Source organism: Ahaetulla prasina, chromosome 1 (assembly GCF_028640845.1).
Source record: "Ahaetulla prasina isolate Xishuangbanna chromosome 1, ASM2864084v1, whole genome shotgun sequence".
Classification (NCBI taxonomy): domain Eukaryota; kingdom Metazoa; phylum Chordata; class Lepidosauria; order Squamata; family Colubridae; genus Ahaetulla; species Ahaetulla prasina.
This window is the reverse complement of record NC_080539.1, coordinates 15,377,222-15,404,772: the sequence shown is the minus strand read 5'-3', so window position 1 is coordinate 15,404,772 and position 27,551 is coordinate 15,377,222. Positions and strand designations below refer to the sequence as shown.

General features: G+C 44.8%; 1 protein-coding gene across 2 annotated transcripts in view; it reads right to left on the bottom strand.

The window, feature by feature from the left end:
* The window catches only part of RAP1GAP2 (RAP1 GTPase activating protein 2), a 356,373-nt gene that overhangs the window by 40,989 nt on the left and 287,833 nt on the right, over nt 1–27,551 (bottom strand). For both annotated transcript variants that reach the window (XM_058164269.1, XM_058164270.1), the window contains 3 exons: nt 20,056–20,127; nt 16,645–16,731; nt 11,268–11,402 (listed from right to left, as the gene is read on the bottom strand). In XM_058164269.1, coding sequence (XP_058020252.1) covers nt 11,268–11,402; nt 16,645–16,731; nt 20,056–20,127 — 294 coding nt within the window. The remainder of the gene's footprint in view (nt 1–11,267; nt 11,403–16,644; nt 16,732–20,055; nt 20,128–27,551) is intronic.

The following is a 27,551-nucleotide window of genomic DNA, read 5'->3' as shown; positions in this document are numbered from 1 at the left end:
CCTTTAAAAATAACAAGTTCACAAAACTTCCTTATACAAAGCCAGTTTAAAAGTTTGCAAGGGAAAAAGCTAAAACATCATATTCAGTGAATCAAATAAGCAATATTTTTCCACTCCAGATACCAGCAAATCCAGAAAGAACCACCCCAAATTGGCAACATTTTAACCTTGATCAAATAAACCAACTTTGTATTCTTTATTTAAGGTAACAAAAAATTTTTTTTGTTTTAGTCCATTCAGATGGTTGTTGAACCTTGACACAAATTTTTCAATGTTTTAAACAGCCCCTTTTGCACGTCCAGCAAAAAAAAATTGTTTCAGTTGCTCTCTGATCTCATTTTATGTCCTTCTTAATTTTTAAAGCCTCATCCAATTTTTTCTTTACATCGGATGACATATTCTCACTCAAATGTTCGAGTTTTCTCGGGTAGATTTTGTTGCATATCTTTTTTCTGTACATCTTTTGGGAACAGACTGTTTCCAAAAAGATGCAACATGATTGATATAATTGGTTCAAAGTCCTGGCACAATTCCCAATGCAGTTCATCAAAGATATCTTTGAAAGCCATAATAAGTTACTTGTCTTGTTATCTTTCCAATGTAAGACACAGTTTTTCTTTCACGGAAGCATGAATTTGTTCTTTAAGAATTTCAATGTCTTAATATTCAAAATGTTACATTTTGACATTTCTAAACCACTGATCCGTTTAAAACTTTGTGTAGCCAAAGCCTTGTTTTGTTGGTTTTTTTTGCTGTAATTATTAAAAATGATAAAAGATAATCCTTTTCTTATATTAAGGATTGAAGGCACTCATCCAATGTTTGCAATCTTGTCACTTTGTAGGTGTTTAAGAGCTTTGAAACAGTTCATAGGCAATTTCCAAAAGAGGTATGCAAAGTTAGTATCCTTTCAAAAGACTCTGTTTGCGCTTGGAGTGATTACAGTGAATTCCATCATTTTCCAGTTCTCCCTCCCTCAGGATTCGTCTTACGAGAAGCAACTGAAGAGATCAGCTTGGTTGATCTCACATGCTCTCTTTGTCCATAGAGAGTTGAAGGAGCTGATCTGTTCATCAGCTCTCTGTTTGTGGCTGAAAATATTGGCTTCACTTTTCATGGAGATTTCTTCCATCTGCCATCTTCTCCAGAAATCTCCCTGTTGTGTCTGCGCCCCCCAAGCCGGGCCTCCTGCCAGAAAGTGACTTGGAAAGTGAGGGGGAAGGGCCGTCAGGACTTACCTCAGGAGCACCGGCTTCCCTGACTCAGCTCCAGGAGCCAGAGGCAGGCCAGGTGGAAGAGATAACGAGGCCTCCATCCCCTGACTCTTCCCCTCCCCCCAGGCCGTGCCTCCAGACCCAGCTGATGGCAATCAGGCCTGGCTGGACCCTAGGTTTCGCAGGCAGGAGAGGAGGGAACAACAGAAGCATGGGTGGGGCAGGCCTAGGAAGTGCTGAATCATGGAGCCACACCCCACAGGATATAAAGGCAGCAAGAGCTGCTGTGCCTCTTCGTAGCAGGCAAATCAACTGATCAACTGATTAACTAAGAGCTGAAGTTTGTTCCTGAGTGACTCATCGGCGTCGAGGGAGATAACAGAGACACTTGGCAGACACTCACTATTTTGTTGCCAGAGCTGATAGTGCCGGCTAATTAAGCCATCACTCGGACGGAGGCGAAGGGGGACAGAACACTCCCTGGCATCAAGCTTTAACAGCACAGTGGTTGCACTCACTGTGTTCTGCTTAGAAACTGTATGAGCATTAGGTATTCTTTGGCAGGAATTAGGCACAAGAAGATGGAATTGGAGGGGGAGAGATATCAAGGATCCAATGGTGGGATTCAGCCGGTTCAGACCGGTTTGTGCGAACCAGTAGTTATGGCCAGTGGCTGGACCCACCCACCCACACCAGCGCTATCCCATCTATATAATCTGTGTGGTTTTGACACAGTGCGCATGTGCATAAGGTGCACGTGTGAACAAAGTTATCTGGTCCTATACAATCTGCGTGGTTTTGACACAGCGCGCATATGTGCAAGGTGTGTGCATAAGCGAAGTGCGCGTCTGCACGTGCGCTCTCACATTTTCGATTCTGGGCGAACCGATATGAAGACCACTTCTGCAAGAATCCAACTGACCAGACTGAGCAGAGTGACCCATGGGTAGTCCATGAAATGCATTAAGGACAGCTTAACATATTTTTAACTCGGCAAAGTAATGGCTTGCTACCCTTTCAGTGAATGGAAGAGGCAGAGGCTTCTTTGTGGTGGCTTCATCAGTAGAGGCTTAAACATTACTCACTTTCAAGGGATTTCAACTGCTGATCCAGTTCAACAGAGAAATTATTGAGTCTGTCATCTGCACCTCTATAACTGTCTGGTTCCGTTCTGCAACCCAACACGATAGACACAGACTTCAGAGGATCATTAGAACTGCAGAAAAAATCAATGGCTACCAACCTGCCTTCCACTGAGGACCTGTATACTGCACGAATCAAGAAGAGGGCTGTGAAAATATTTACAGACCCTTCGCATCTTGGACATAAACTGTTTCAACTCCCACCCTTAAAACGATGCTATAGAGTACTGCACACCAGAACAACTAGACACAAGCACAGTTTCTTCCCTAACGCCATCACTCTGCTAAGCAAATAATCCCCTCCACACTGTCAAACTATTCACTAAATCTGCATTATTAATTTTCTCATCGTTTCCACCACCCATCTCCTTCCATCTATGACTGTATGACTGTAACTTTGTTGCTTGTATCCTTACAATTTATATTGATATTGATTGTTTCCTGATTGCTTATTTGTACCCCATGACTATCATTACGTGTTGTACCTTAAGTGAACGTATCTTGCCTTTTTATGTACACTGAGAGCACATGCACCAAGACAAATTCCTTGTGTGTCCAATCACACCTGGCCAATAAAAATTTCTATTCTATTCTATTTTTTTTAATCTCTCAGGATGTACACAGCCATGTGCTTTGTTGAAGATCATCTGAAAGAGTGCCAGGCTGGTGTTGGTCGTTGCTTTATGAAATTGCAAAAGTTCAGTTCTTTTGCTCTATACTTTGTGCTGAAACTCTGCCTTTCAGCAGAAGGAATGCCTAGGGTCTCAACTGGCTTCGTGCATTTTTTGTTAGTCACAATAAATCTATCGACAACCACACAGTCTCTCGCATTGTCTTGACTCACTGGGGTTATCAAGGTGGGAAATGAACTCATTTCCCACCCCAAATGACAAATACAAGACAATATCTCATAAATCATCACAGATGCCCATACCAACACACAGAGAGCTATTCTCAAAATAAATTGGGATACAGAAAAACAGCACACACTCCTTCCTAAATTCTGAAAATTCATGACTGATTGTCCCAAAGGTGCTTTTTCAAGAGGCAACTGGACTTTCTGGTGTTTTTTGTTTTTTTTAATTCTGTTTTTTCTTTAATTCCCCACCATCCAGTCAGGGGTGAAGAAGCTTCATGGATGAGAAGCAAAACATCTTCAAAGACAAACCAAAAGGTCCAGTTGCCTCTTGGAAAAGCACCTTTGGGACAACCACGACCTGGATGATTGAGAATCTCCATAGACATTCATGATTGATTCATGAATAAAGAAGCTGGGACATGTCTTTAATGTAAAAGTTTTAAAAGTCTGTTTGGAATCTAAAACAGGGTGGAAATGTTGGTGCATCTTATACATTGAATACAGCCATTTTTGGTCTCCCTAAACCCCACCCCACATATCTGGTTTTCACCAAAAACAGGACCGTTTGTTTGTTTTTTTGCAAAAACGGGATGTGCAGAGGGTTTGGGAGGCCTGCAGAGTACTCCTGAGGGTTGGGGAGGGCAAAAATGCGACACGTGGGGGTTTGGGAGGCCAAAAACAGGGGCGCTTTGCCCTCCCCAGCCCCCAGGAACACTTTGCAGGCCTCCCAAACCCTCTGCAGGCCCCATTTTTGCAAAAACAGACCCATTTTTGGCCTCCCAAACCCGCCACGCGTCACGTTTGCATGCAGCCCAATCCACTTTTGCTTGTCTGCTGACTCCATGTTGCACCAATCCTAATACATCCAGGTCGTGCTGTTTCCCACCATTCTACTCCCATTAACAATGGTCGGGTGAAAAGGGAGGAATGAAAATCCTAATTCAGTAAATACCAACAAATTATATGCCTCTTTTTCGCACGTACTTGGGTAAAGAGTTTCAACATTTGCCTCTTTAGTTGCTGTTCAGTTACTAAGTCGTGTCCAACATTTCATGGCCCCATGGACCAAGGCATGCCAGGCCCCTCTGTCCCCCCCACCATGCCCAAATTCATGTTGATTGCATCGATGATACTACCTAACCATCTCACCCTCTGCCATCCCCTTCTCCTTCTGCCTTCCGTCTTTCTCAACATCAGGGCCTTTTCCAATGAGTCCTCTCTTCTCATTAGGTAGCCAAAGTGTTTGAGCTTCATCTTCAGGATCTGGCCTTCCAAAGAACATCCAGGGTTTATTTCCTTTAGGATTGACTGATTTGATCTCCTTGCAGTCCAAGAGTTTTCAATACCACCGCAATTCAAGGGTACACGTTCCCTTTGCTTACTTCTCTTAATTTGTTAGTGGGTAACCAGGCCACCTGTATGCTTATCTATCTCCATTTCTGTCACTCCCAGAGTCCTTTCCCATCCCTTCCCCAGAATTTGATAGCAATATGGCCAATCTGCAGCATTCTTGAGCCAAAATAGAATAATAACAGAGTTGGAAGGGACCTTGGAGGTCTTCTAGTCCAACACCCTGCTTAGGCAGGAAGCCCTATATCATTTCAGACAAATGGTTATTCAATCTCTTCTTAAAAACTTCCAGTGTTGGAGCATCCACAACTTCTGGAGGCAAATTGTTCCACTGGTTAATTGTTCTAACTGTCAGGAAATTTCTTCTTAGTTCTAAGTTGCTTCTCTCCTTGATTAGTTTCCACCCATTGCTTCTTGTTCTACCCTCAGGTGCTTTGGAGAATAGCTTGACTCCCTCTTCTTTGTGGCAGCCTCTGAGATATTGGAACACAGCTATCATGTCTCCCCAGTCCTTCTTTTCATTAAACTAGACATACCCAGTTCCTGCAACCGTTCTTTATGTGTTTTCTCCCCCAGTCCCCTCATCATCTTTGTTGCTCTTCTCTGCACACTTTCTAGAGTCTCCACATCCTTTTTTACATCGTGGCGATGTAAGGACCAAAATAGTTCAAATGCCTTTTAAGCAAAATGCACCCCCAGCCATCTTCTTGGAAGCCAAATCCATTTTTAAAAACGACAAACCAAACCCTCTGAAAAAAAATCTAACTGGGGAAAAAAAGGCTACTCTCCTGTTTGATTCAATGGAAAAGGATTTTGATTTTTTTTTTTAATCCCCCAGACTGTGAAAATGTTCACAAAGCAGGAAAAAAAAACATCGGTGATTTCTGGTTGCATTTTGGAGGCAGCAACTCCAGTCTCTTTTCCTTTTTTCCCCCATTTCCTTTCTCCATTTATTCAGGCAACACGCTGAGAAGTAAATAAGCTATTAAGCAGACCAACAAGGCTATCCAAAGGTACAAGGGCAGCTGCAAAATTTTTCTGGCTGTTGTTTTCCTCACCAGCCCTGGAATCTCCTGCAATGCCAGAAGAGTAAAAAAAAAAAAAAAAAGTCCAATTCTATATGATATCAGAAGCAAGGGGGAGAAACCACTAAGCCATTGGACCTTAGCTGATGCTTCTGACAAGCGTTTGGGTGATGGGCAATGACTGGTGGAAGGATGCAATGTATTGAAAGAGGCTCTCCCAGGTATTTTTCAAGTGACAACTGGACTTTCTGGTTTTTTTTTCTCTCTGAAGATGTTTCGCTTCTCATCCAAGAAGCTTCTTCAGCTCTGACTGGGTGGTGGGGAATGGAAGGATTTATACTTCTTTGCGGACAGCTGGTCATTTACATCCTTTTTGAGAGTCATTGAGGCCACTTCAGTGGTGGGTGGCTTGCTAGTGGTTCATTCTGGTTCGAGCGAACCGGTAGTAGCAGCAGTGGGAGGCTCCACCCACCTGCCCGGACGTCATCAAATACGATTTGCGCATGCACAGAAGTGCGCAAGCGAACCAGTACCAAAGCAAAGTGAAATCCACCCCTGGGCCACTTGATGCTTTATCTGTGTCCTCAGAGTCATCTGAGTAGTACAAATGGGTGAGAAGCCTTCTTGGAATCATTGAAAGGACCGTGTTGTAGACTGTTGATGTCATATCCCTCCCCCCTCTGTTGAGAGAGGGCTCGGTTGACAGAGGGGGAGGGATACGATACCACCTGTAATGTATCTTTAAATATTTTGGCGGGAAACAAGCACGTTGCTGATTGGTTGAAGCCTCCGGCTAAACTGTATTTAAGGAGAGGTTTTTCCCAGCCCGGGTTGCTGGGTTCACCATATAGTAAAGAGCTGTTGTCACTATCCTGGTCTCCTGCCTCGTTATTGCCCGAATCTAACACTGGCGACGAAGGTGGGATCTCGAAGCTAAGAGCGCCAGGAGAAGAGCTGAACTCACCAGGAAGACGCGAACCCAGCAAAACAAGGGCGGAAAACAGCGATGTCCGGCTACACACCGCCAGCGCCATTCGACCCAGCCAAGGAGAAATGGGGGTCATACATGGCTCGCTTCGAGTGTTTCCTCGAAGCAAACGAACTTCAAGAGATTTCCGACAACAGGAAACGAGCCTATTTTTTGAGCCACTGCGGTCCAGAAGTTTTCGACACCGCAGAATCCCTGGCTGAGCCAACGCCGGTACAGTCGGTACCGTGGCTAACTCTACAAACTATGCTGAAAGCCCATTATGCACCGATGCCATCCAAGTATGTGCAACGGTTTGAATTCGGGAGCGCAGACAGCAAGAGGCGAGTCCATCAGTGCATACATGGCGCCCTAAGAAAGCCTCAAAACATTGCAGTATCGAGACTTGGACGAGGCATTGCTGGAGCAACTCATCCGCGGGGTCAGGGACATCCGTTATGCGGAGGCGGCTGCTGTCTAAAAGCAACCTAACGCTGGCAAACGCCTGGACGAAGCCAGGGCTCACGAGATGTCCACCCAAGCGGCGGAAACCTACAAAAGCAGGTCACACCAACGGCTGGTGCGAAATCAACCCCGTCCACAGTGAAGAGGTCCAGGCCGAATCGGACGGTGAGGAGGAGGAAGGAGTCTTCCACACCGGGAGGCCGGAGAAAGACGACCGGGCGACTGCGCGAGTTGCGGAGGGCAACACCAACGACAACAATGCAGATTTAAGGATGCAACATGTCGGCGGTGCGAAAGGAAGGGGCACCTAGCACAGGTCTGTCGAGCACCCCAACCTTCCCGCCAAAAATTCAAACCGACCAACCAGAGCGCGGGAACGGCGAAGCGGCCCGTGATTGGTCAGTTCAAAAAAGGCGCGAACTTGAATCAGACTGTCGTGAAAGTGGGTCACGCATCAACACGCCTAGAAAAAAATCTTCACAAAAGCAAAGATTGAGGGGTGCCGTGCCGATTGAGGTGGACACCGGCTCATCGATCACGATCATGTCCTGGGACAACCTCGTGAGAGCCTTACCCGCCATCGCAAAGCGCAAGCTGCAACCACAGAAATTAAAGTGCAGGACTACCAGGGGAATCGCATCCCTGTTCGAGGGGTAACGTCCGTCCACGTCGAGTATGGACACTACAAGAAAACTCTGCCCATCACCATCGTCGATGGGACCCTGCCAAGCTTGTTGGGACTGGACTGGTTCCGAGCATTGGGCATGGGAGTGACTGGAATCTTCAGAAACGAAGTCGACCTCAAAGACGCACTCATGAAGGAGTTTGGGGACGTTTTCAAAGACTGCCTGGGCAAGTACAAGGGGACCCCTATCTCTTTTAACTTAGACCCCCAAGTTGCCCCTATCCGTCTAAAGGCTAGGAGGGTCCCGTTCGCCCTAAAGCCCAGGATTGACCGGGAACTGGACAAGCTAGTAAACCAGGGAATTCTAGTGCCAGTTGACCATGCTAAGTGGGAGACCCCTATAGTCACCCCAGTCAAACCGGACGGATCGGTCCGGATTTGCGCTGACTACAAGGCAACGCTTAACAAAGCGTTGCAAAAGAGTGCTTACCCCGTTCCGGTGGTACAGCACTTACTGCACTCAATGGGGCAAGGGCAAGTTTTTGCCAAGCTAGACTTGGCCCAAGCCTATCAACAGCTGCCCGTAGATAGCAGCACAGCCGAAGCGCAGACAATTGTGACTCACAGAGGGGCTTTTAAGTGTACCCGGTTACAGTTTGGGGTTAGTGTGGCTCCTGGGTTATTTCAGAACCTAATGGAGCGGCTGTTGCAAGAACTACCAGGGGTGGTACCATACTTCGACGATATACTGGTATCCGCCGAGAACCTGGAGGAATTAGGGGAGGCTGCGAAAAGTTTTGGGCATTTTCCGGTCTGCCGGTCTCACGGTTAAACTGAACAAATGCCAGATCGGGGTTGAGTCTGTGGAATTCCTGGGCTACCGGATAGACAGGAAGGATTCACCCCACTGAGAGCAAGGTACGGGCCATCAGGAAGGCCCCGGTTCCAAAGAACAAAACGGAGTTACAGGCATTCTTAGGTCTGGTCAACTTCTACGCAGTATTCTTAAGGAATAAGGCAACAGTAGCAGAGCCGCTGCATAAATTACTAGCAAAGACGGCTGCATGGTCTTGGGGAAAGGCGGAAGCTAGGGCATTCAAGGGGTAAAGAATCTCCTAACGAGTGATAGCCTCCTTATCCAATACAATGGCACGCTGCCATTAGTGTTAAGCTGCGATGCATCTCCCTATGGGGTGGGGCTGTGCTCAGCCACAGGTTACCAAATGGCACAGAAGCCCCATTGCATACTACTCCCGAACCATGTCATCAACTGAAAGGAATTATAGCCAGCTTGATAAGGAAGCCTTGGCTATAGTCTCAGGGGTAAAGAAATTCCATGAATATGTATTTGGTCGTGATTTTGAAATCATCACGGACCATAGACCTTGCTAGGTCTGCTGGCAGGCGATCGCCAACGCCTGTGGCACTTTCGCCAAGACTGACCCGATGGACTATCTTCCTGGCAGCGTATTCTTACAAATTACTACACCGGCCAGGAAAGGAATTAGGGCATGCAGACGCCCTGAGCAGATGCCCGTTACCAGAGACTATTGAAGACCCCACTCCGGGGATACCAGTTCTGCTAATTGACTCTTTGGACTCTGGCCCAGTCACATCCAAAGAGGTGGGTCGGGCTTCGTATAAGGACATTACAATAGAACTGTAATTGGTTGGGTACAAGAGGGCCGCTCATTCCGGGCGAGCGTTTTAAAGAGTTTGTAAAAACGGGGAACTTTCGGCTCAAGGGGTGCCTGCTGTCGGGGGATCGAGTGGTGATCCCGGAGAAATTGAGGATAAAGGTATTGGATCTCCTTCACGAAGGTCACCCAGGGATCGTGAGAATGAAGGGTCTAGCGAGAAGCTATGTGTGGTGGCCCTTAATGGACTCGGAAATTGCTGAAAGGGTAGGGAAATGCCAGGCCTGCCAGGAGTCCAGACCGCTACCCCCAACGGCCCCGATTCGGAATGGGAGAGACCCCAGGCCCCTGGTCTAGGACCCAAATCGATTTTGGCGGCCCCTTCCACGGCCAAACCTTTCTGGTAGTAGTCAATGCCTACTCCAAATGGCTGGAAATCATTCTCATGAGATCCATGACAGCCGATGCCGTGATCTCAGTCCTACGGCACCTATTTGTAACCCACGGGTTGCCCGACACTTAGTCTCCGATAACGGCCCGCAATTCCACGGCAACCCAGTTTGAGGGTACTTGGCAGAGGAGGGCATCCGCATGTCCTCTCGGCGCCTTTCCACCCTGCGATTTAACGGCCTTGCAGAACGCTTCGCTCGGAGCGCAAAGGAAGCATTGTCCAGAATCAAGCCAGGCGATTGGCAAACAAAAATCGATACCTTCCTGGCAGTCCAACACAGAACCCCTGTGTCACAACTGGCAGAAGCCCAGCAGAGTTATTAATGGGTCGAAGCTCAGGTGCCCACTAGACCGTTTAAACCCAAACTACACACCAGACGGTTACAAGGGGCACACGGCAAAACAAGAGGATGGCAATAGGCGACAGTGTGGGCACACAACTATAGCGAGGCCCGACCTGGGTAGCAGGAAAAATCCTAGAAATAACAGGTCCCAAATCATATCTAGTAGAGATAGAGGATGGCCGGTATGGAAGCGCCACATAGACCAAATAAGAAAAGCATAACCGAACAAGCCGAATTAGACGAAACAGGCCCTGACTATACAATGTTTGAATCCACAGCTGACTCAAACCCGGGCAAACGCGGGACTTATCTGAGTTCCAGGAGGTCCAGCGACGCCAACAGGTTCCATCCTGAAAACAGCAGGGACGACTCTGCAAATAATCCAGGGCCGGATGGCCCAGAGGAGGAGCTGAGAGGAACAGACAGTCCCTCCGGTCAGCTCGACTCACTCCCAGAGAATGAATTGCGCAGGTCCGAAAGAGTCAGGAGACGCCCAGTCTACTTGCGTGATTACGTTGAAAAATAATATGTAAATCTCATGTAAATAATGGTAAAGTGTTTTCTGGGAGGGAAGGAGTGTAATGTATCTTTAAATATTTTGGCGGGAAACAAGCACGTTGCTGATTGGTTGAAGCCTCCGGCTAAACTGTATTTAAGGAGAGGTTTTTCCCAGCCCGGGTTGCTGGGTTCACCATATAGTAAAGAGCTGTTGTCACTATCCTGGTCTCCTGCCTCGTTATTGCCCGAATCTAACACCACCTATCTCCTGTTTACAAGACAGTCCTTTCAGCAGTTCCAGGTAGGCTTCACACCCATTTCCACTATTCAGGTGACCCTGAGGACACAGCTAAACCTCCAAGCGGCCTCAACGACTCTCTAAAAGAACGCAAACGGTCAGAGGTCTGCAAGGAGTATAAATCCTTCCATTTCCCCACCATTCAGTCAGAGCTGAAGAAGCTTCTTGGATGAGAAGCGAAACATCTTCAAAGAAAAAACAAGAAAGCCTAGTTGCCTCTTGAAAAAGCACTTTGGGGACAACCGTGCCCTGGATGACTGAGAATCTCCGTAGACACTGAAAGAAGCTAGCGGCCAAAGTATCATTGGGTATTTAATTTGGGGCACTTTGCAATAAAACTATGTCTCCGCTTCTCTACATTACAAAAAGTCAAGAACGTGTTTTTTTTTTTACCTTAAACGATTCCAAGAATCCACCATGTCCACCATTTTCCAGCTTATCTTCCTCGGATCCTAGGCCCAACATCAGCTGCGTATGGACGTGGAGTTCATCGTGCAAGTTATCCAACAAGGCAGCCCGCGTTCGATCCTAGAAGCAACATTTATCAGGTTCTAAAATTGCCTTGCAGTTCTGATGTAGGCTAAAAAGGTCACTTTTTCTCATGCCTTGGTAGCTTAAAGGTGCGTGAACTTCAAGTCCCAGAACTCCCATGCTGGCTGGGGAGTTCTGGGAGTTGAAGTCCATTCATCTTAAAGTTATCAAGGTTGAGAATCACGATTTACGGTGTTTTATGATGTTTTGCCCAAATCCAGCATTTACTTCCAGTTTTCGGCAAAACCGCCCCAAAGTGAACAATTGGTTCACATAACTATCACAGTGTTTGCTGAATAACCACTGCAAAAAAAATGATCATAAAATTGGGTTGCCCATTTTACAACCATCATGACATACAACCATAATGAACTGGTTCCATTATGTTCATAAGTCAAGGACTACCTGTAATTATGGGTGGGGTGCCTAGTTTTTCTTATTTTTATTTCATTTCATTATTTCCCTCCTTATTGGTTTTAATGTTTGTCTTTTTCACCCTGATATTGTGTGTGCTACTACGGCCAGCTTTATACATCTTTATACATCTTTATACATCTTTTAAATAAATAATCTTTTAAATAAATAAATAAATAAAAATAGCATGTGTACGATGTTGTGACACAAGTCCCAAAGGTGCAAAGGGAAGGGAGGGAGGGAGGAAGAAAGGAGAGGGAGGAAGAAAGGGAAGGAGGTGGAAGGAGAGGAGGAGGAGGAAGGGAGGAATCATTTGACCACTTCATATTCTTAGTAACTTCCTTCTCTCACCCAAACAAAACTTCAGGAGACCCTATAGCCAGTGGTGGGATTCAGCCAGTTCGCACCACTTCGGGAGAACCGGTTGTTAACTTTCTGAGCAGTTTGATGAACTGGTTGTTGGAAGAAATCATTAGGGCAGAGAACTGGTTGTTAAATTATTTGAATCCCACCACTGCCTATAGCATTCCAGACAAATGGTTGTCCAATCTCCTCTTGAACACTTCCTGCTGTTACCTTATGCCTCCCACCGACCGGTACGCTCTCACAGAGAGGGCCTTCTCAGGTTCAAACAATGGAGCCTTCCGAACTTCCCGGTTTACGCCAAGTGCCTGATCTTCGGACTTTTCGCCGTGAGCTGAAAACACATTTATTTATCCAAGCGGGACTGGATTAAAAGTTTTTACTTAATTTTAATTGGGGTTGATTACTTTTAGGAAATGGGGTTTTACTATTTTAATTTGTACTTTGGCCTATTTAATAAGTTTTTAAATTAGTTTTTACTTTGTTTGATATTTGTATTTTATTGGCCTGTAAACCACCCTGAGTCCTCCGGGAGATAGGGCAGTATAAAAATTTGATTAAAATAAATAAAATAAAAATAAATAAACAATGATGAAGCACCCACAACTTCCAGAGGTAAGCCATTCCACTGATTAATTGGACAACCATTTGTCTGAAGTGGTATAGGGTTTGCTGCTTGAGCAGGGGGTCAGACTAGAAGACCTCCAAGGTCCCTTCTAATTCTGTTATTCTATTCTATTCTATTCTATTCTATTCTATTCTATTCTATTCTATTCTATTCTATTCTATTCTATTCTATGTCAGGCCTGGAAACCATACTAGACTTTAGGGTTCCAGACGCTGCCACATTTTTCCCCTGAGGGGAAGAAGGGGGGCTGAGGGGTATGGTAACATTCTTCAAACAGTCAAGGTTGGATGGTGTTCACATCTGCAGGAAGAGTGGCAAGAAGATATTCGAATGAACTGGGAGAACGTGGGACCATGTGACCATCAAAGGGGTCAGGGGGGTGGGACTCTTGGGGTTTGTATAACTCGGAAAAGAATCCGGAAATTCAGTTTTGGAATTTCACTCATCGTGTGCCAGTTTCCTCATGCTAGTAAAGAACTGTGAAAGACAATGGCTTCTGAGTTTTTTTTTATGCAGAAGAGGTTTTTCTGGAACCTTGACATTCTATTCTATTCTATTCCATTCCATTCCATTCAATTCCATCTTACTGACCATTTCATACACAGAACAAGGGGGTTGGAGGTCTTCTAATCCAACCCCCTGCTCATGTGCAAAGGTTACATTGTAAGGGATGCAATATGTTTTAGTCCTCTGCCTCCTTTTGACTCCCTTTGTATTGAAGCTTTTCTTTCTTTCTTTCTTTCTTTCTTTCTTTCTTTCTTTCTTTCTTTCTTTCTTTCTTTCTTTCTTTCTTTCTTTCTTTCTTCCTTCCTTCCTTCCTTCCTTCCTTCCTTCCTTCCTTCCTTCCTCTCTCTCTCTCTCTCTCTCTCTCTCTCTTTCTTTCTTTCTTTCTAGATTTTGACATGGTCACAGCTTCTGTGGGATGCCTGGTTCACCTGGGAGATTTGAGATAGAGATCAGCTCTCGGAAATAAATGAAAAATAAGTGAGCACATGCCCGAGGAAGCTGAACATTCGTAAATGCGGCTCCGCTTTAATTGGCTTTAAGATAAATTTCCCTTCAAGTTGAGCTCAACCCCGGATGACTTCATAGAGATGGCCGTATTGTTTTCTCCGCAGGAAGCCTGTAATTAATAGAGCTGTGAGCTCTGATCTATTGATTAAACAAGATGTAATCCGCCCAAAGTCTTCTGCATGAACCAGCAGGGGATGCTTTTGATCACAGAAAGCCATTTTAACTGGGGAGCCTGGGAAGGCAATCCCTCCTGTTGTGCTACAGCAGGAGAAGGGGCTATAGTTGCCCACCCGTGAGTTGTAATGTTCGTTTAACAGCGGCGTGTCTCAGAATGCCAGAATTCCTGGATCGAACAATTCCAATGACATGCGGCAAACTTCCCACGAACAACTTTTCACACGAAGGTGTTTCCTATTACAAACAATTGCATGGTACACCAGTACAGTCTAGAGCCGTGATGGCGAACCTATGGCATGCGTGCCAGAGATGGCACGGGGCACCCTCTCTGTGGGCATGCGAGCCATCGCCCCAGTTGCGCATGAGCGGGCGCCTCCTGCCTGTCAGCTGGCCTGTTGTGTCTCGTCCGCTTTCACCGCAGCCGGGGCCTTCTTATCTGCTTCCGAACGCTGAGGAATGTCCTAGTATGCCTCCCGGCCCCAGCCCTGGCTCCATGCCCAGACAGGCTGAGGAGGAAGAAGTACCTCCAGCCCCCAGCTCTGGCTCCATGCCCAGGCAAATGGAGCAACTAGACCCCTCCCCCTCCCCCACAGCATGTGAGCCTGAGGAAGGTCAATTACCAACAGCTGCAGACTGGAGTGACCCTCGCTTCAGAAGAATTGATAGGCGGAGGCGACAGAAGGAAGGGAGGGGCACCCTCTCTGTGGGCATGCGAGCCATCGCCCCAGTTGCGCATGAGCGGGCGCCTCCTGCCCGTCAGCTGGCCTTCAGGTCTCTGCCTCACATGCGCAGGGGGCGAAATGCATGTGGGGGGCCATGTGCACATGTGTGGGGGTGGGGCACTGCAGGGGGCCACGTGCACATGCACGGGGGTGGGGCACATGCGTGGGGGCCGCACGCACACTGCATTTTGGGGATTCGGGCGCGCGCTTTGGGCACTCGGTTAGCCATCACTGGGCTAGAGTTTAGGATGTTGGGGGATCACCGTGGAGATCCCAATGTTGGTCCATGTTCAGCCACAGAAATTCTCTGGATGACCTTGGGCTAGTCACTCTCTCTTAGCGCAACATATATTAAGGGGGTGGGGACAGGAGAAGGGACTAATAGCAGGGGTGAAATGCTCCTGGTTCGGACTGGATCGCCCAATACGGTAGCAATGGTGGTGGGTGGTTCGGAGAACAGGTAGCAAAAATCCCTGCCCCCCCCCCCGCCCCAACTGAGCCGCGCAATCATCAGAGGTTTTTTTCTTTTTTTATTTTTAAAAGCATTTTTTCTTCAGGCGAAAAAATGCCTTTAAAAGTAAAATAAAAGCCTCTGATGATCGCTCAGCTCAGCTGGACTCGTCAGAACCCTTTAAAAGCTTTTTTTCCTCTGGCGATCCCAGCTGAGTTGCCTGATCATCACAGGCTTTTAAAAGCATTTTTTTACAACTTCTTCAGCCGAAGAGGTTGTAGAAGAAATGCTTTTAAAAGTTAAAAACAAAAAAAGTTGGCCACGCCCATCCAGTCAAATTACCCAACCCACCCCACCAAGCCACGCCCACAGAACAGGTAGTAACAAATTTTACATTTCACCCCTGACTAATAGGCATGCTGAATTGAGTTCCTAGAGGAAAAGCAGACCTAAATCTAAGAAATAATTTGAAGTTTTGTTTGGGTGAGAGAAGGAAGTTATTAAGAATATGAAGTGGTCAAATGATTCCTCTCTTCCTCCTTCTTCTCTTCGTCCACCCGCCTTCCCCCCTCCTTCCTTTTCTTCCTCTCTCTCATTTCTTTCCTCCCTTTTCTTCCTTCCTTCCTTCTTCCCTCCCTCCCTCCCTCCCTGGCCTTGTTTCTTTACAGGACTGACTGCCCTCAGCAGCACTTCCTGAGGGAACATGAGGCCACAAGAAGTCGCATAAATGCATGGGCATTCTATGAATTACAGACTGACCCTCTGTCATGCTGATGCTACACAACAGGGGCTTTTGGCTATTCTACAACAGTAACAGAGTTGGAAGGGACCTTGGAGGTCATCTAGTTCAACCCCCTGCTCACGCAGGAGACCTGTACTAGGGATTTGAACTGCCAAACTGCCAACCTTTCTGATCGACAAGCTCAGTGTCTTAGCCACTGAGCCACTTAGTCAGGCTATTGCCTGGGGGCTTCTAAAATGTCTTTCCATAAAGATTAATGGAGTAAGAAGTTTCTGGTCCATTCAGTGTTGTATGGTTCAGTATAAGATTATTTCCTCCGATGTCTAATATATACATACACATTCACAAACACCTTTTAATCTTATTTTTCAATACACTTTAAAAGGTATTGTAAATCTATCCCTAAATTTCTTTTGTCCAAATTCCATAGATGCACTTGCATATATTTTTTTTTCTAACCTTGGAATTCTGTTGCAAAATTCAGAGAAATACAAGAATTGAAGCACACGGTTTTTCATCAATACCGCAATGCAGAAATTGTGAATTGCTTCACAAAAACGGCAGAATTCATAACAGGGCAATGTTACAAGCCTCTCTGACCTGGTGTTTGGCTTCAAAGAGTCCCTTTAAAATGTGACTGCCAATCTCTGATATCCCAAAGCAAAATGGACTTGGGCTTAGCAGGTTGTCCTATTTACCTGCTCAAGGGCAACCCCATTTCTCCTTACCTCAAGCTTGGCAAACTTGTCCGACTTGCAGCAGGCATTTTCTGCGTTGATCAGCTTGGTGAGAAGAAACTCTCGGAATTCTGCGTTCTAAGAAATGAAAAAAGCAGGTTAGCTGTGTAATGACCAAGTTCATTGAGTGCAGCTTCAGGGAATCATCAACACAACTTCCAAAACTCCAAAATGATTGTTCAATAAACTTGAGCCATAAATGTATTCCAAAGAATCTCCCCTGCATCAAATAGATGTAAAAAAAGATGTGGAGACTCTAGAAAGAGGGCAGAGAAGAGCAACGAAGATGATTAGGGGACTGGAGGCTAAAATATATGAAGAACGGTTGCAGGAACTGGATATGTCTAGTTTAATGAAAAGAAGGACCAGGGGAAACACGATAGCAGCATTTCAATATCTCAGGGGGTGCCACAAAGAAGAGGGAGTCAAGCTATTCTCCACAGCACCTGAAGGCAGGACAAGAAGCAATGGGTGGAAACTAATCAAGGAGAGAAGCAACCTAGAACTAAGGAGAAATTTACTGACAGTTAGAACAATTAACCAGTGGAACAATTTGCCTCCAGAAGTTGTGAATGCTCCAACACTGGACATTTTAAAGAAGAGATTGGACAACCATTTGTCTGAAATGGTATAGGGTTTCCTGCCTGAGCAGGGGGTTGGACTAGAAGACCTCCAAGGTCCCTTCCAACTCTGTTAATCTATTCTATTCTACCTTATTGAACATTTCCTACATAGAACATAGAATGATAGGATTGGAAGGGATCTTAGAGGTCTTCTAGTCCAAACCCTTGCTCAGGCAAGAGACCCTATATCACTTCAGACAAATGGTTGTCCATCTCCTCTTGAAAACTTTCACTGTTGGAGCATTCACAACTTCCAGAGGTAAGCTGTTCCACTCATTAATTGTTCTGTCAGGAAGTTTCTTCTTAGTTCTAGGTTAAATTTCTCTTTAATTATCTTCCACGTTACTTCTTGTCCTGCCCTCAGGTGCTTTGGAGAACAGGTTGACCGCCTCTTCCCTGTGACAATCCTCAAATACTGAAAGATTGCTATCATGTTACCCGTAATTCTTCTCTTCGTTAGAGTACCTTTGACTAGATATACCTAGTTCCCTCAGTCGTTCTTCGTATGGTTTAGCCTCCATATCCCTCATCAACTTTGTTACTCTTCTCTGCACTCTTTCTATGTTCTCAATTATCTTTTTTGTACTATGGTGACCACATTGGTGGGATTCAAATAATTTAACAACCGGTTCTCTGCCCTAATGACTGGCTGGGTGGGCGTGGCCATGGTGTGCGTGGCCAGGGGGTGTGACCGGCAGCACTCGGTCTCCTGCCCCCCCCCGGCAACAAAAACAGGCCGCTGGGGGGCGTGACACACCCCCTGCGCCCCATTTTGGGCCTAGTAGGCCTTCCTGTACTTACCTGGGAGCCAAAACAGGGCGCGTGGGGGCTTCTGAAAGGGGGGGGCGGGGTGGTGCCACCCAGCAATTTAACAACCGGTTCGGTCAAAGTGGTGCGGACCGGTGGAATCCCACCACTGGGTAACCAGAATTAGATGCAGTACTCCAGGTGTTTCCTCACTAGTGCAGTATAGAGCAGAACTATCACCTCACATGGTCTTGAAACGATCCCTCTGTTGATGCAAGAGGAATATTGAGTCTCTGGCTGACTGATCCCTTAAAAGTATTTTTGGGTTTTTTTTAAAAAAAAAACCCACCAACATTTAAAAATAAAAAAGCACCAACACCTACTCTGGTGACATTGTTGCCTAACCAGTCACATTTCATGTAGTCTTAGGAACTCAATAACAATGCAAAGTAATTGACAGATGATGATGATATCCCCTGAAGGTAACAGAATAATAAAACAATGATTTGTAATCCACAACAATTGGGGGTCCTACGATAAACTAGAACAAAAATCAATGCTCTCAAATCAGACCCAGGAGCATATAAAGAGATTGTATAATGTGTTGCTTGAAATAGATTCGGAAAAGGATTTGGTAAAGGATTGTATGATAAAATGGGCACAGAATATTCAGGAACCAATAATGTTGGAAACATGGGAGAAAATCTGGGTTAGAAATGTTAAGTTTACACAAGCACAGAATTTAAGGGAAAATTTTTATAAGATGTTTTATAGATGGCACTTAGATCCCAAAAAATTATCATGTATGTATCCTAATATCCAAGCGAAATGTTGGAGGTGTGATTGTGATGATGCTACATATTTTCATATTTGGTGGACTTGCAAGAAAATTAAGGTCTTTTGGATAAGAATTTGGTGGATTATTCAAAATGTACTGAAGAAGAAGATAAAGTTCCTGCCACAATTTTTCCTTTTGGGAATTATAATGGATTGTACAGGGATTGAGACTAAATTGATTTTGAACTTAATAACAGCAGCAAGACTGTTGATTGGACAATACTGGAAGAAAGAAGAGATACCTACAATAGAAGAATGGATATTGAAAGTTATTAATTTGGCTGAGATGGCTAAAATCTCAGCGTTTTTAAAAGACAATACGCAGGAAAGATATTTAATTGAATGGAAAAAATGGATTGATTATCTACAAAATAGATATCAGATTAAGAAATATCAGATTGCCTTTGAATAATTAGAAAGTTATTTTATGTAATGGGGAGGGGGTTGGGAGACGAAAAGCTTTGGATGTGGTTATTTGGATTGGAAGGGAAAATTTTATTCTATGTTTGGTTTATGTATAACTTTACCTTGTGATTGACCCGGGAAGCCGAGGGGTGGGGAAGGGAGGGGGGTGTTTTGTGGTTTTTTTTGGGAGGGAGGGGGAAAAAAGGGGGAAAAATGTTTTTGTTTTTTTTTTAAACTCTTTCAATAAAAAAAAAAAATCAATGCTCTCAGTTTGGTTTAGTGCAATACAGAAATCCAGTCTACGTCATGAAATTCATGTCATTTTAAATCCATTTTAGGAGGGAAATGGTTCTCTATAGACTAATATGGTGGCAAAGCCTTAGTAATTAATTGAAAAGTAGAAATGCTGTTATACTGGAAAAACTTCCAAAAATAGCAATAGCAATAGCACTTAGACTTATATACTGCTTCACAGTGTTTTACAGCCCTCTCTAAGCAGTTTACAGAGTCGGCATGTGCCGCCCCCCCCAACAATCTGGGTCCTCATTTGACTGACCTCGGAAGAATGGAAGGCTGAGTCAACCTTGAGCCTGGTGAAATTCGATCTGCCAAATTGCAGGCAGCCGGCAGCCAGCAGAAGTAGCCTGCAGTACTGCATTCTAACCACTGTGTCACCGCAGCTCTTAGATTTAAATCAATCTATTTAATTCAACCCCCTCCCCCAGATCTTCCAATTTACTTCCCATAAGAACCAAACAAACCTTGTTTTAGGGTTAGGGTTGGGTCTTACTTTTTGAAATACAGGTGGGCTTGGCAGTGAAGGGCCAAAAGACGGGACATCTTCTCGTGCTGTGACAGCTACCTATCCAAAACAAGGAAAGAAAAAAGGCATTTGAGCTTATGAGATATGCACAAAGGCTAACTGTAAAAGAACCCAATGAAAATACTGTTATTATACAAAGGTCTCTCTTTCTGTTTTTCTCACTCTTGGCCAGCCATATAATTCTTTGAAGTCCTGAGGGGGCGTCTTTTCCAGGGGTGGGCTGCTTGGGGTTCGCAAGGGTTTGGGAGAACCGCTAGCTAAGATTCTGTGCAGTTCGAAGAACCCGCAAATCCTACTCCTGGCTGGCCCCGCTTGCCTCGCCTACCCTGTCCCTCCCAGGAGTCCCCACGCGACCCATTTTGGATGCAGGTAAGTGCAAGGCGTGCACGGAGGCTCGGGGAGGGCAAAAAATGGGCCTACCAGAAGTTCGGGAAGGCCTCCAGAGGCTATTTTTGCCCTCCTGGAAGCTTGAGGAAAGCCTCCGGAGCCCGGGGAAGGCAAAAAGCCCCCCTCCGCCATGGTGCAGGAGGCTGACTAGGCCACACCCACCATGGCCATGCCCACCCAGGAACTGGGCAAAGAACACCTTGCTAATATTTTTGAAGCCCACCCCTGGTCTTTTCTAACGGCTTTGAAGAAGATAAGATTATCTCTGAATATGGAGATTCTGCCCTAACGAGGACATCCAAGATCTAAGGAAAACCTTTCTCAACTCTTCAATCTACAAAAGTGAAATAGAAATATGAAAGATAACTATGAACCCTAGAACTCCTCACCAGCACCGCAGTCCTTCAGGCAGAGAACTATGGAAAAAGTTGCAAAATTGTAGGAACCAGGTTGGAAAAAAAATCCACCTTAAAAGGAGTCTCCACCATTTTTTTTTTATTTGCATTTATATCCCGCCCTTCTCCGAAGACTCAGGGTGGCTTACACTATGTCAAGCAATAGTCTTCATCCATTTGTATATTATATACAAAGTCAACTTATCGTCCCCAACAATCTGGGTCCTCATTTTACCTACTTTATAAAGGATGGAAGGCTGAGTCAACCTTGGGCCTGGTGGGACTTGAACCTGCAGTAATTGCAAGCAGCTGCTGTTAATAACAGACTGTCTTAGCAGTCTGAGCCACCAGAGGCCCTTTAAGGCTAACAAACATTATTATGAGGCGTAAGTTTTTATGAACTATAGCTCACGGGGTGGGGGATGGGGGGTGTTATTTATTTTTCAAACTTATAAAGCTTCCTATCGCACAAACCAAGCGACTCTTGTTAAGGTTAAGTTGATAAAGGCTCAAGGTGGACAGATTGCAAGTACTTTGCCCATTAACAATTGATTTGTGTTTGTTCAGGCCTTCTGAAATAGCCTGGGACATATTGATGTATGTATATTCAGCTGTCTCACGCTCAACTGTGCTGGCATACTCCTTTTTTACGCAGAATTATGACTTGTGATCTGCGAGTGTCCTGGAAGGTTAGATGCTCTTCAATTACTTTCTAATATCAAACATGACCATTCATTATTTTTTGCACAAAACCTGGCTTGTTTATAGAATCCAGAGGGCCATTGCTATCGTGTTAGAAGAAAGGTAGGTGAAGGTGACTCTAAATTTTGTGTGTGGATTTGTTGGGGCCTGTGATGGTGCTGTTGGTGTAAATGCGGCAGTAAAACAGAAACATGGGTTCCTTACATCAGGGATGGGATTCTACCGGTTCGGACCGATTCGGGTAAACTGGTAGCGTCAACAATCAGCTGGGAGCAAACCAATTAGCCCAGACCAGGGGTCTGCAAACTTGGCTCTTTTAAGACTTGTGGACTTCAACTCCCAGAGTTCCTCAACCAGCAAAGCTGGCTGAGGAACTCTGAGAGTTGAAGTCCACAAGTCTTAAAAGAGCCAAGTTTGCAGACCCCTGGCCCAGATGATCAGATGGGCCCGTCCACCCACCCACCCACCAGAGCTATTTCCCTACCTCTATCTTCTCAACTGATTCACGCGGCAGAGCAGCTTGCCGCACCTCAGCTGTGTTTCTTCTCGAACAAATGCGGAAGTGAAGATTTCTTCAAACTGTGCATACGCACACAGCGAAGCACACAATCACCGAACCAGTTGTTAAACTGGGAGGATCCCACCACTGCCTTACATGTCCTGGTTCCCATGTTAATGTCATTGTCCTGTTGTTTCTTGGTTTCTGAGAATCTGCCTCCCTTGGGTGGTTGTCTGGTTGCAACTTTAGATCTACTACCAAAGGGCCCACTGAGCTGTGTGCTGATTGTGGAAATTTTAGCCACTCAAACTTTAGTCTATCCAAATGGATGTCATCCACTCAACACACTAAACCACACACACACCCAAAATTCCTCATCAAGTTTAAGATTAACCATGTTGTTGTGAGAATGCTTCAGCCAGAGGTTCCCTAGCCCAGAGTTTCTTAATTTTGGCAAATTTAGGATGGGTGGACAGCAAGGCTGGCTGAGGAATGCTGGGAATTGAAATCAACCCATCTTAATAATAATAACAATAATAACAACAACAACAACAACAACAACAGAATTGGAAGGGATCTTGGAGGTCTTCTAGTCCAACCCCCTGCCCAGGCAGGAAACCTTACATCACTTCAGACAAGTGGTTATCGTCCAACATTTTCTTAAAAACTTCCAGTGTTGGAGCATTTACAACTTCTGCAGGCAAGTTGTTCCACTGATGAATTGTTCTCACTGTTAGGAAATTTCTCCTTAGTTCCAAGTTGCTTCTCTCCTTGATTAGTTTCCACCCGTTGTTTCTTGTTCTACCCTCAGGTGTTTTGGAGAATAGCTGGACTCCTTCTTCTTTGTGGCAACCCCTGAGATATTGGAACACTGCTATCATGTCTCCCCTAGTCCTTCTTTTCATCAGACTAGACATACCCAGTTCCTGCAACCGTTCTTCATATGTTTTAGCCTCCAGTCCCCTAATCATCTTTGTTGCTCTTAAACTTGCCAAGGTTGAGAAATACCACCATAATAACCCATTGTGTTAACATAATCTTTTGTGTGAAAGGAACCATTTGTGACTGTAATATTGCAACAAGGAAAGTATTGGGACTACCCTTTCTTCCACTACAGCATCAAAGGCCAAAACAACCCAAAAGCCCAAGCAATCAAATTTGTCAAGGTAGTGAGGAAAAAATTGGAAGCAGGTGGATAGTGGAAAAGATGATTCTAAATTAAATCAAATGAAATTAAATTAACTGCATATTTGAAAAGGCTGTCTTGGCAAGCGGCAGAATCTAGCCAGCCTTGACTGATTTAAACAAAATAGGCAGATCAAACCTGGTTACCACTTGGATAGGAGACTACTACAAAATTTCCGAACTTATGGGTTAGACTGAGAGATTGGAAATTATTCCAGAATGGGGCAAGGGCTAATCACTGCCACAATCATTGCCACCAATGTAACCCAGATGTAAGTCACGAGGATTCAAGCGTTTCTGGAGACATTCTACAGATCCAGCTTAACTGATGTTGAAGTTCTTCCAAGGAGAACCTCTGGTTGGTGAAGTCATTGAACACCTAGTGAGTTCTGCACATCTGGGCAGAGGGCAAGATTTCTGGAAAGATGTCTGGGTCCATATGGAGGGTGCATTACCCTCAACATCCCCTCCCTCCCAAAGGCAATGCTCTGAGGAATAATACAAAAGACTAATATCAATAGTAATATAATAGTAATAGTGTAATAGGGACACAGTGGCTCAGTGGTTAAACTGCTGAGCTTGTCAATCGAAAGGTCAGCAGTTCAGCGGTTCGAATCCCTAGTGCTGCGTAATGGGGTGAGCTCCCGTTACTTGTCCCAGCTTCTATCAACCTAGCAGTTTGAAAGCACATAAAAAAATGCAAGTAGAAAAATAGGGACCACCTTTGGTGGGAAGGTAACAGCGTTCCGTGCGCCTTTGGCGTTGAGTCATGCCAGCCACATGACCACAGAGACGTCTTCGGACAGCGCTGGCTCTTCGGCTTTGAAACGGAGATGAGCACCGCCCCCTAGAGTCGGGAATGACTAGCACATATGTGCGAGGGGAACCTTTACCTTTACCTTAATAGTGTAATAGTAATAGGCACCTTGGGTGCAATCCCAAAACAACTGGATCAATACTTGAATGCTATCGGCATTGACAAAATCACCATCAGTCAATTTCAAAAGGTAGCTCTACTAGAAACAGTTTCCATCCTGCAATGATACCTTTAACACATCCACATACTGTATGCCTATCTGAGGTTCTTGGGAAGAACGCAAGAGGTGGACAAAAATGCCAAATCCAGCCAGAACATCTGGCTGATTGAGCAACAAACCATACATTATTTTAAATGAACGTTAAAAAGGCACAAAAGTCCAAAATGGGTTCATAATTTCCATATTTCATAAGCCAACAAAATCACAACCTTGCTATTAACATAATGATTATAATCCGTCGAAACGAGAGAAAATGGAATTCTTGCCTCTGAATATTCATCATTCTATTTTATCTGTACTGTTTTCCTAACCAAGCAATTGAAAAACTTATTTCAAACCACAAATTGATTGTTAATTTTACATCTCTTATTTATGAACTGAACTGCGCAGGTCACCGTATGTTCCAACCACTCTACAATGCAAATACGAAGAGATGCCTATTCACCAGAAATATGGTCAAAATTCTCACATATAGGTAGTCCTCAACTTATGACTGGTTACTTAATAACCAAAGTTACGGCGGACCTGAGAAGGTGGATTTACAACCTGGATTAGAAGCACCAACATTTAGGCCCCCTCTGTGATCATGCAACCAAACTTCAGATATCAGCAACACGGCTGTAGTTACAGTCATTTGCACCATCCCACCAACCCCTGCAGAGAACCTGGGAGAGGGGATCCTTCTTTTTCTCCATCCATTGTGCAGCTGGAGGCTATGTCTTCTCTTCTCTGCCTGTTCCCCAGGCAGCATCTCTTCCTTCCATCTCCCAGGGGAAAAGTGCAAAGAAGAACAACTAAAATAATTAAAGGCTTGTAGACTAAAACATATGAAGAATGGTTGCAGGATTTGGGTTTGGCTAGGGGAGACATGATAGCAGTGTTCCAACATCTCAGGAGGTGCCACAAAGAAGAGGGAATCAAGCTATTCTCCAAAGCACCTGAGGGCAGGACAAGAAGCAATGGGTGGAAACTAATCAAGGAGAGAAGCAACTTGGAACTAAGGAGAAATTTCCTGACAGTGAGAACAATTAATCAGTGGAATAAATTGCCTCCGGAAGTTGTGAATGCTCCAACACTGGAATTTTTTAAGAAAATGTTGGATAACCATTTGTCTGAGATGGTGTAGGGTTTCCTACCTAAGCAGGGGGTTGGATTACAAGACCACCAAGGTCCCTTCCAATTCCATTATTCTATTCTATTGTAGAGAGGACAATATTTTTACAAGAAGAGTTCTCCATTCCTCTGAAAACAATAAAATATCCTATCCCACCAGACTTGAAATCCTAGGCTTAGAAAACTTGGAACTCCGTCGCCTTCGACAAGACCTAAGTTTAACTCACAGAATCATCTATTGTAATGTCCTTCCTGTTAAAGACTACTTCAGCTTTAATTGCAATAATACTAGAGCAACTAATAGATTTAAACTTAATGTCAACCGCTTTAATCTAGATTGCAGAAAATATGACTTCTGTAACAGAATCATCAGTGCTTGGAATACTTTACCTGACTGTATGGTCTCTTCCCATAATCCTAAAAGTTTTATCCAAAAACTTTCTACTATTGACCTCACCCCATTCCTAAGAGGACCATAAGGGGCGTGCATAAGCGCACAAACGTGCCTACCGTTCCTGTCCTATTGTTTTTTTTTCTTTTCTCCTTCCTATATATATGCTTATACCTCCTTATATTTACCCATATATGTGTTTATTTACTATATAATCTTTTTATATGATACCTACATATATTGTTGTGACAAAATAAATAAATAAATAAATAAATATCTCAGGGGCTGCCGCAAAGAAGGAGTCAAGCTATTCTCCAACGCACCTGAGGGCAGGACAAGAAGCAATGGGTGGAAACTAATCAAGGAGAGAAGCAACTTAGAACTGAGGAGAAATTTCCTGACAGTGAGAACAATTAACCAGTGGAACAAATTGCCTCCAGAAGTTGTGAATACTCCAACACTGGAAGTTTTTAAGAATAGACTGGATAACCATTATTCTGTTCTGTTCTGTTCTGTTCTGTTCTGTTCCAGACAGTGGTAGGTTGCTACCAGTTCGCCTCAGATTGGGCGAACCGTTAGTGGCAGTGGCGGGAGGCTCCGCCCACCCACCTGGACACTTTTGTTGGATGCTTCTGCTTCTGCAGAAGCATCGTGCATACACGCAAGCGCACACATACAAGCAAACCGGTAGCAAATTAAATTGAAACCCGCTACTGGTTCCAAAGCACCAGAAGGCAAGACAAGAAACAATGGATGGAAACTAATCAAGGAGAGAAGCAACCTAGAATTAAGGAGAAACTTCCTAACAGTGAGGACAATTGACCAGTGGAAGAGCTTGCCTTCAGGAAATTGTGGGTGTTTCATCACTGGAGGTTTTTAAAAAGAGACTGGACAGTCATTTGTCTGAAATGGTATAGGGTCTCCTGTGTGAGCAGGGGGCTGGACTAGAAGACCTCCAAGGTCCCTTCCAGCTCTGCTCCGATTCTGATTCTGAAGTTACAATGGGACTGAAAAAAGTGATTTGTGACCGTTTTTCACACTTACGACCGTTGCAGCATCCCCATGGTCACATGATCAAAATTCAGATGCCTTGCAACTAGTTCATATTTACGACGTTTGCAGTGTCTTGGGATCACGTGATTACTTTTGCAATCTTCTGACGCCCAAAGTCAAAGGGGAAGCCAGATTCACTTAACAATCATATTATTAACTTCACAACTGCAGTAATTCGCTTAAGAATGGTGGCAAGACAGGTTGTAAAATGGGTTAAAACTCACTTAGCAAATGTTTCACTTAGCAACAGGTATTAGGAGCAGTCATAACTGGGCATGGCTAGTTTAATGAAGAGAAGGACCAGGGGAGACATGATAGCAGTGTTCCAATATTTGAGGGGCTGCCACAGAGAGGAAGGGGTCAAGCTGTTTTCCAAAGCACCCAAAGGCCAGACAAGGAATAATGGATGGAAACTGAACAAGGAGAGATTCAACTTGGAAATAAGGAGAAATTTTCTGACAGTGAGAACAATCAATCAATGGAACAACTTGCCTTTGGAAGCTGTGGGACCTTCATCACTGGAAGCTTTCAAGAAGAGACTGGACTGCCATCTGTCAGAAATAGTGTAGGGTCTCCTGCTTGGGCGGGGGGTTGGACTAGATGACCTACAAGGTTCCTTCCAACTCTGTTAATCTGTTAAAATAACTCCGGGATTAGCCATGCACTTTTTTTTCCCCTTCCGATATGGGACAGCAGGGTGG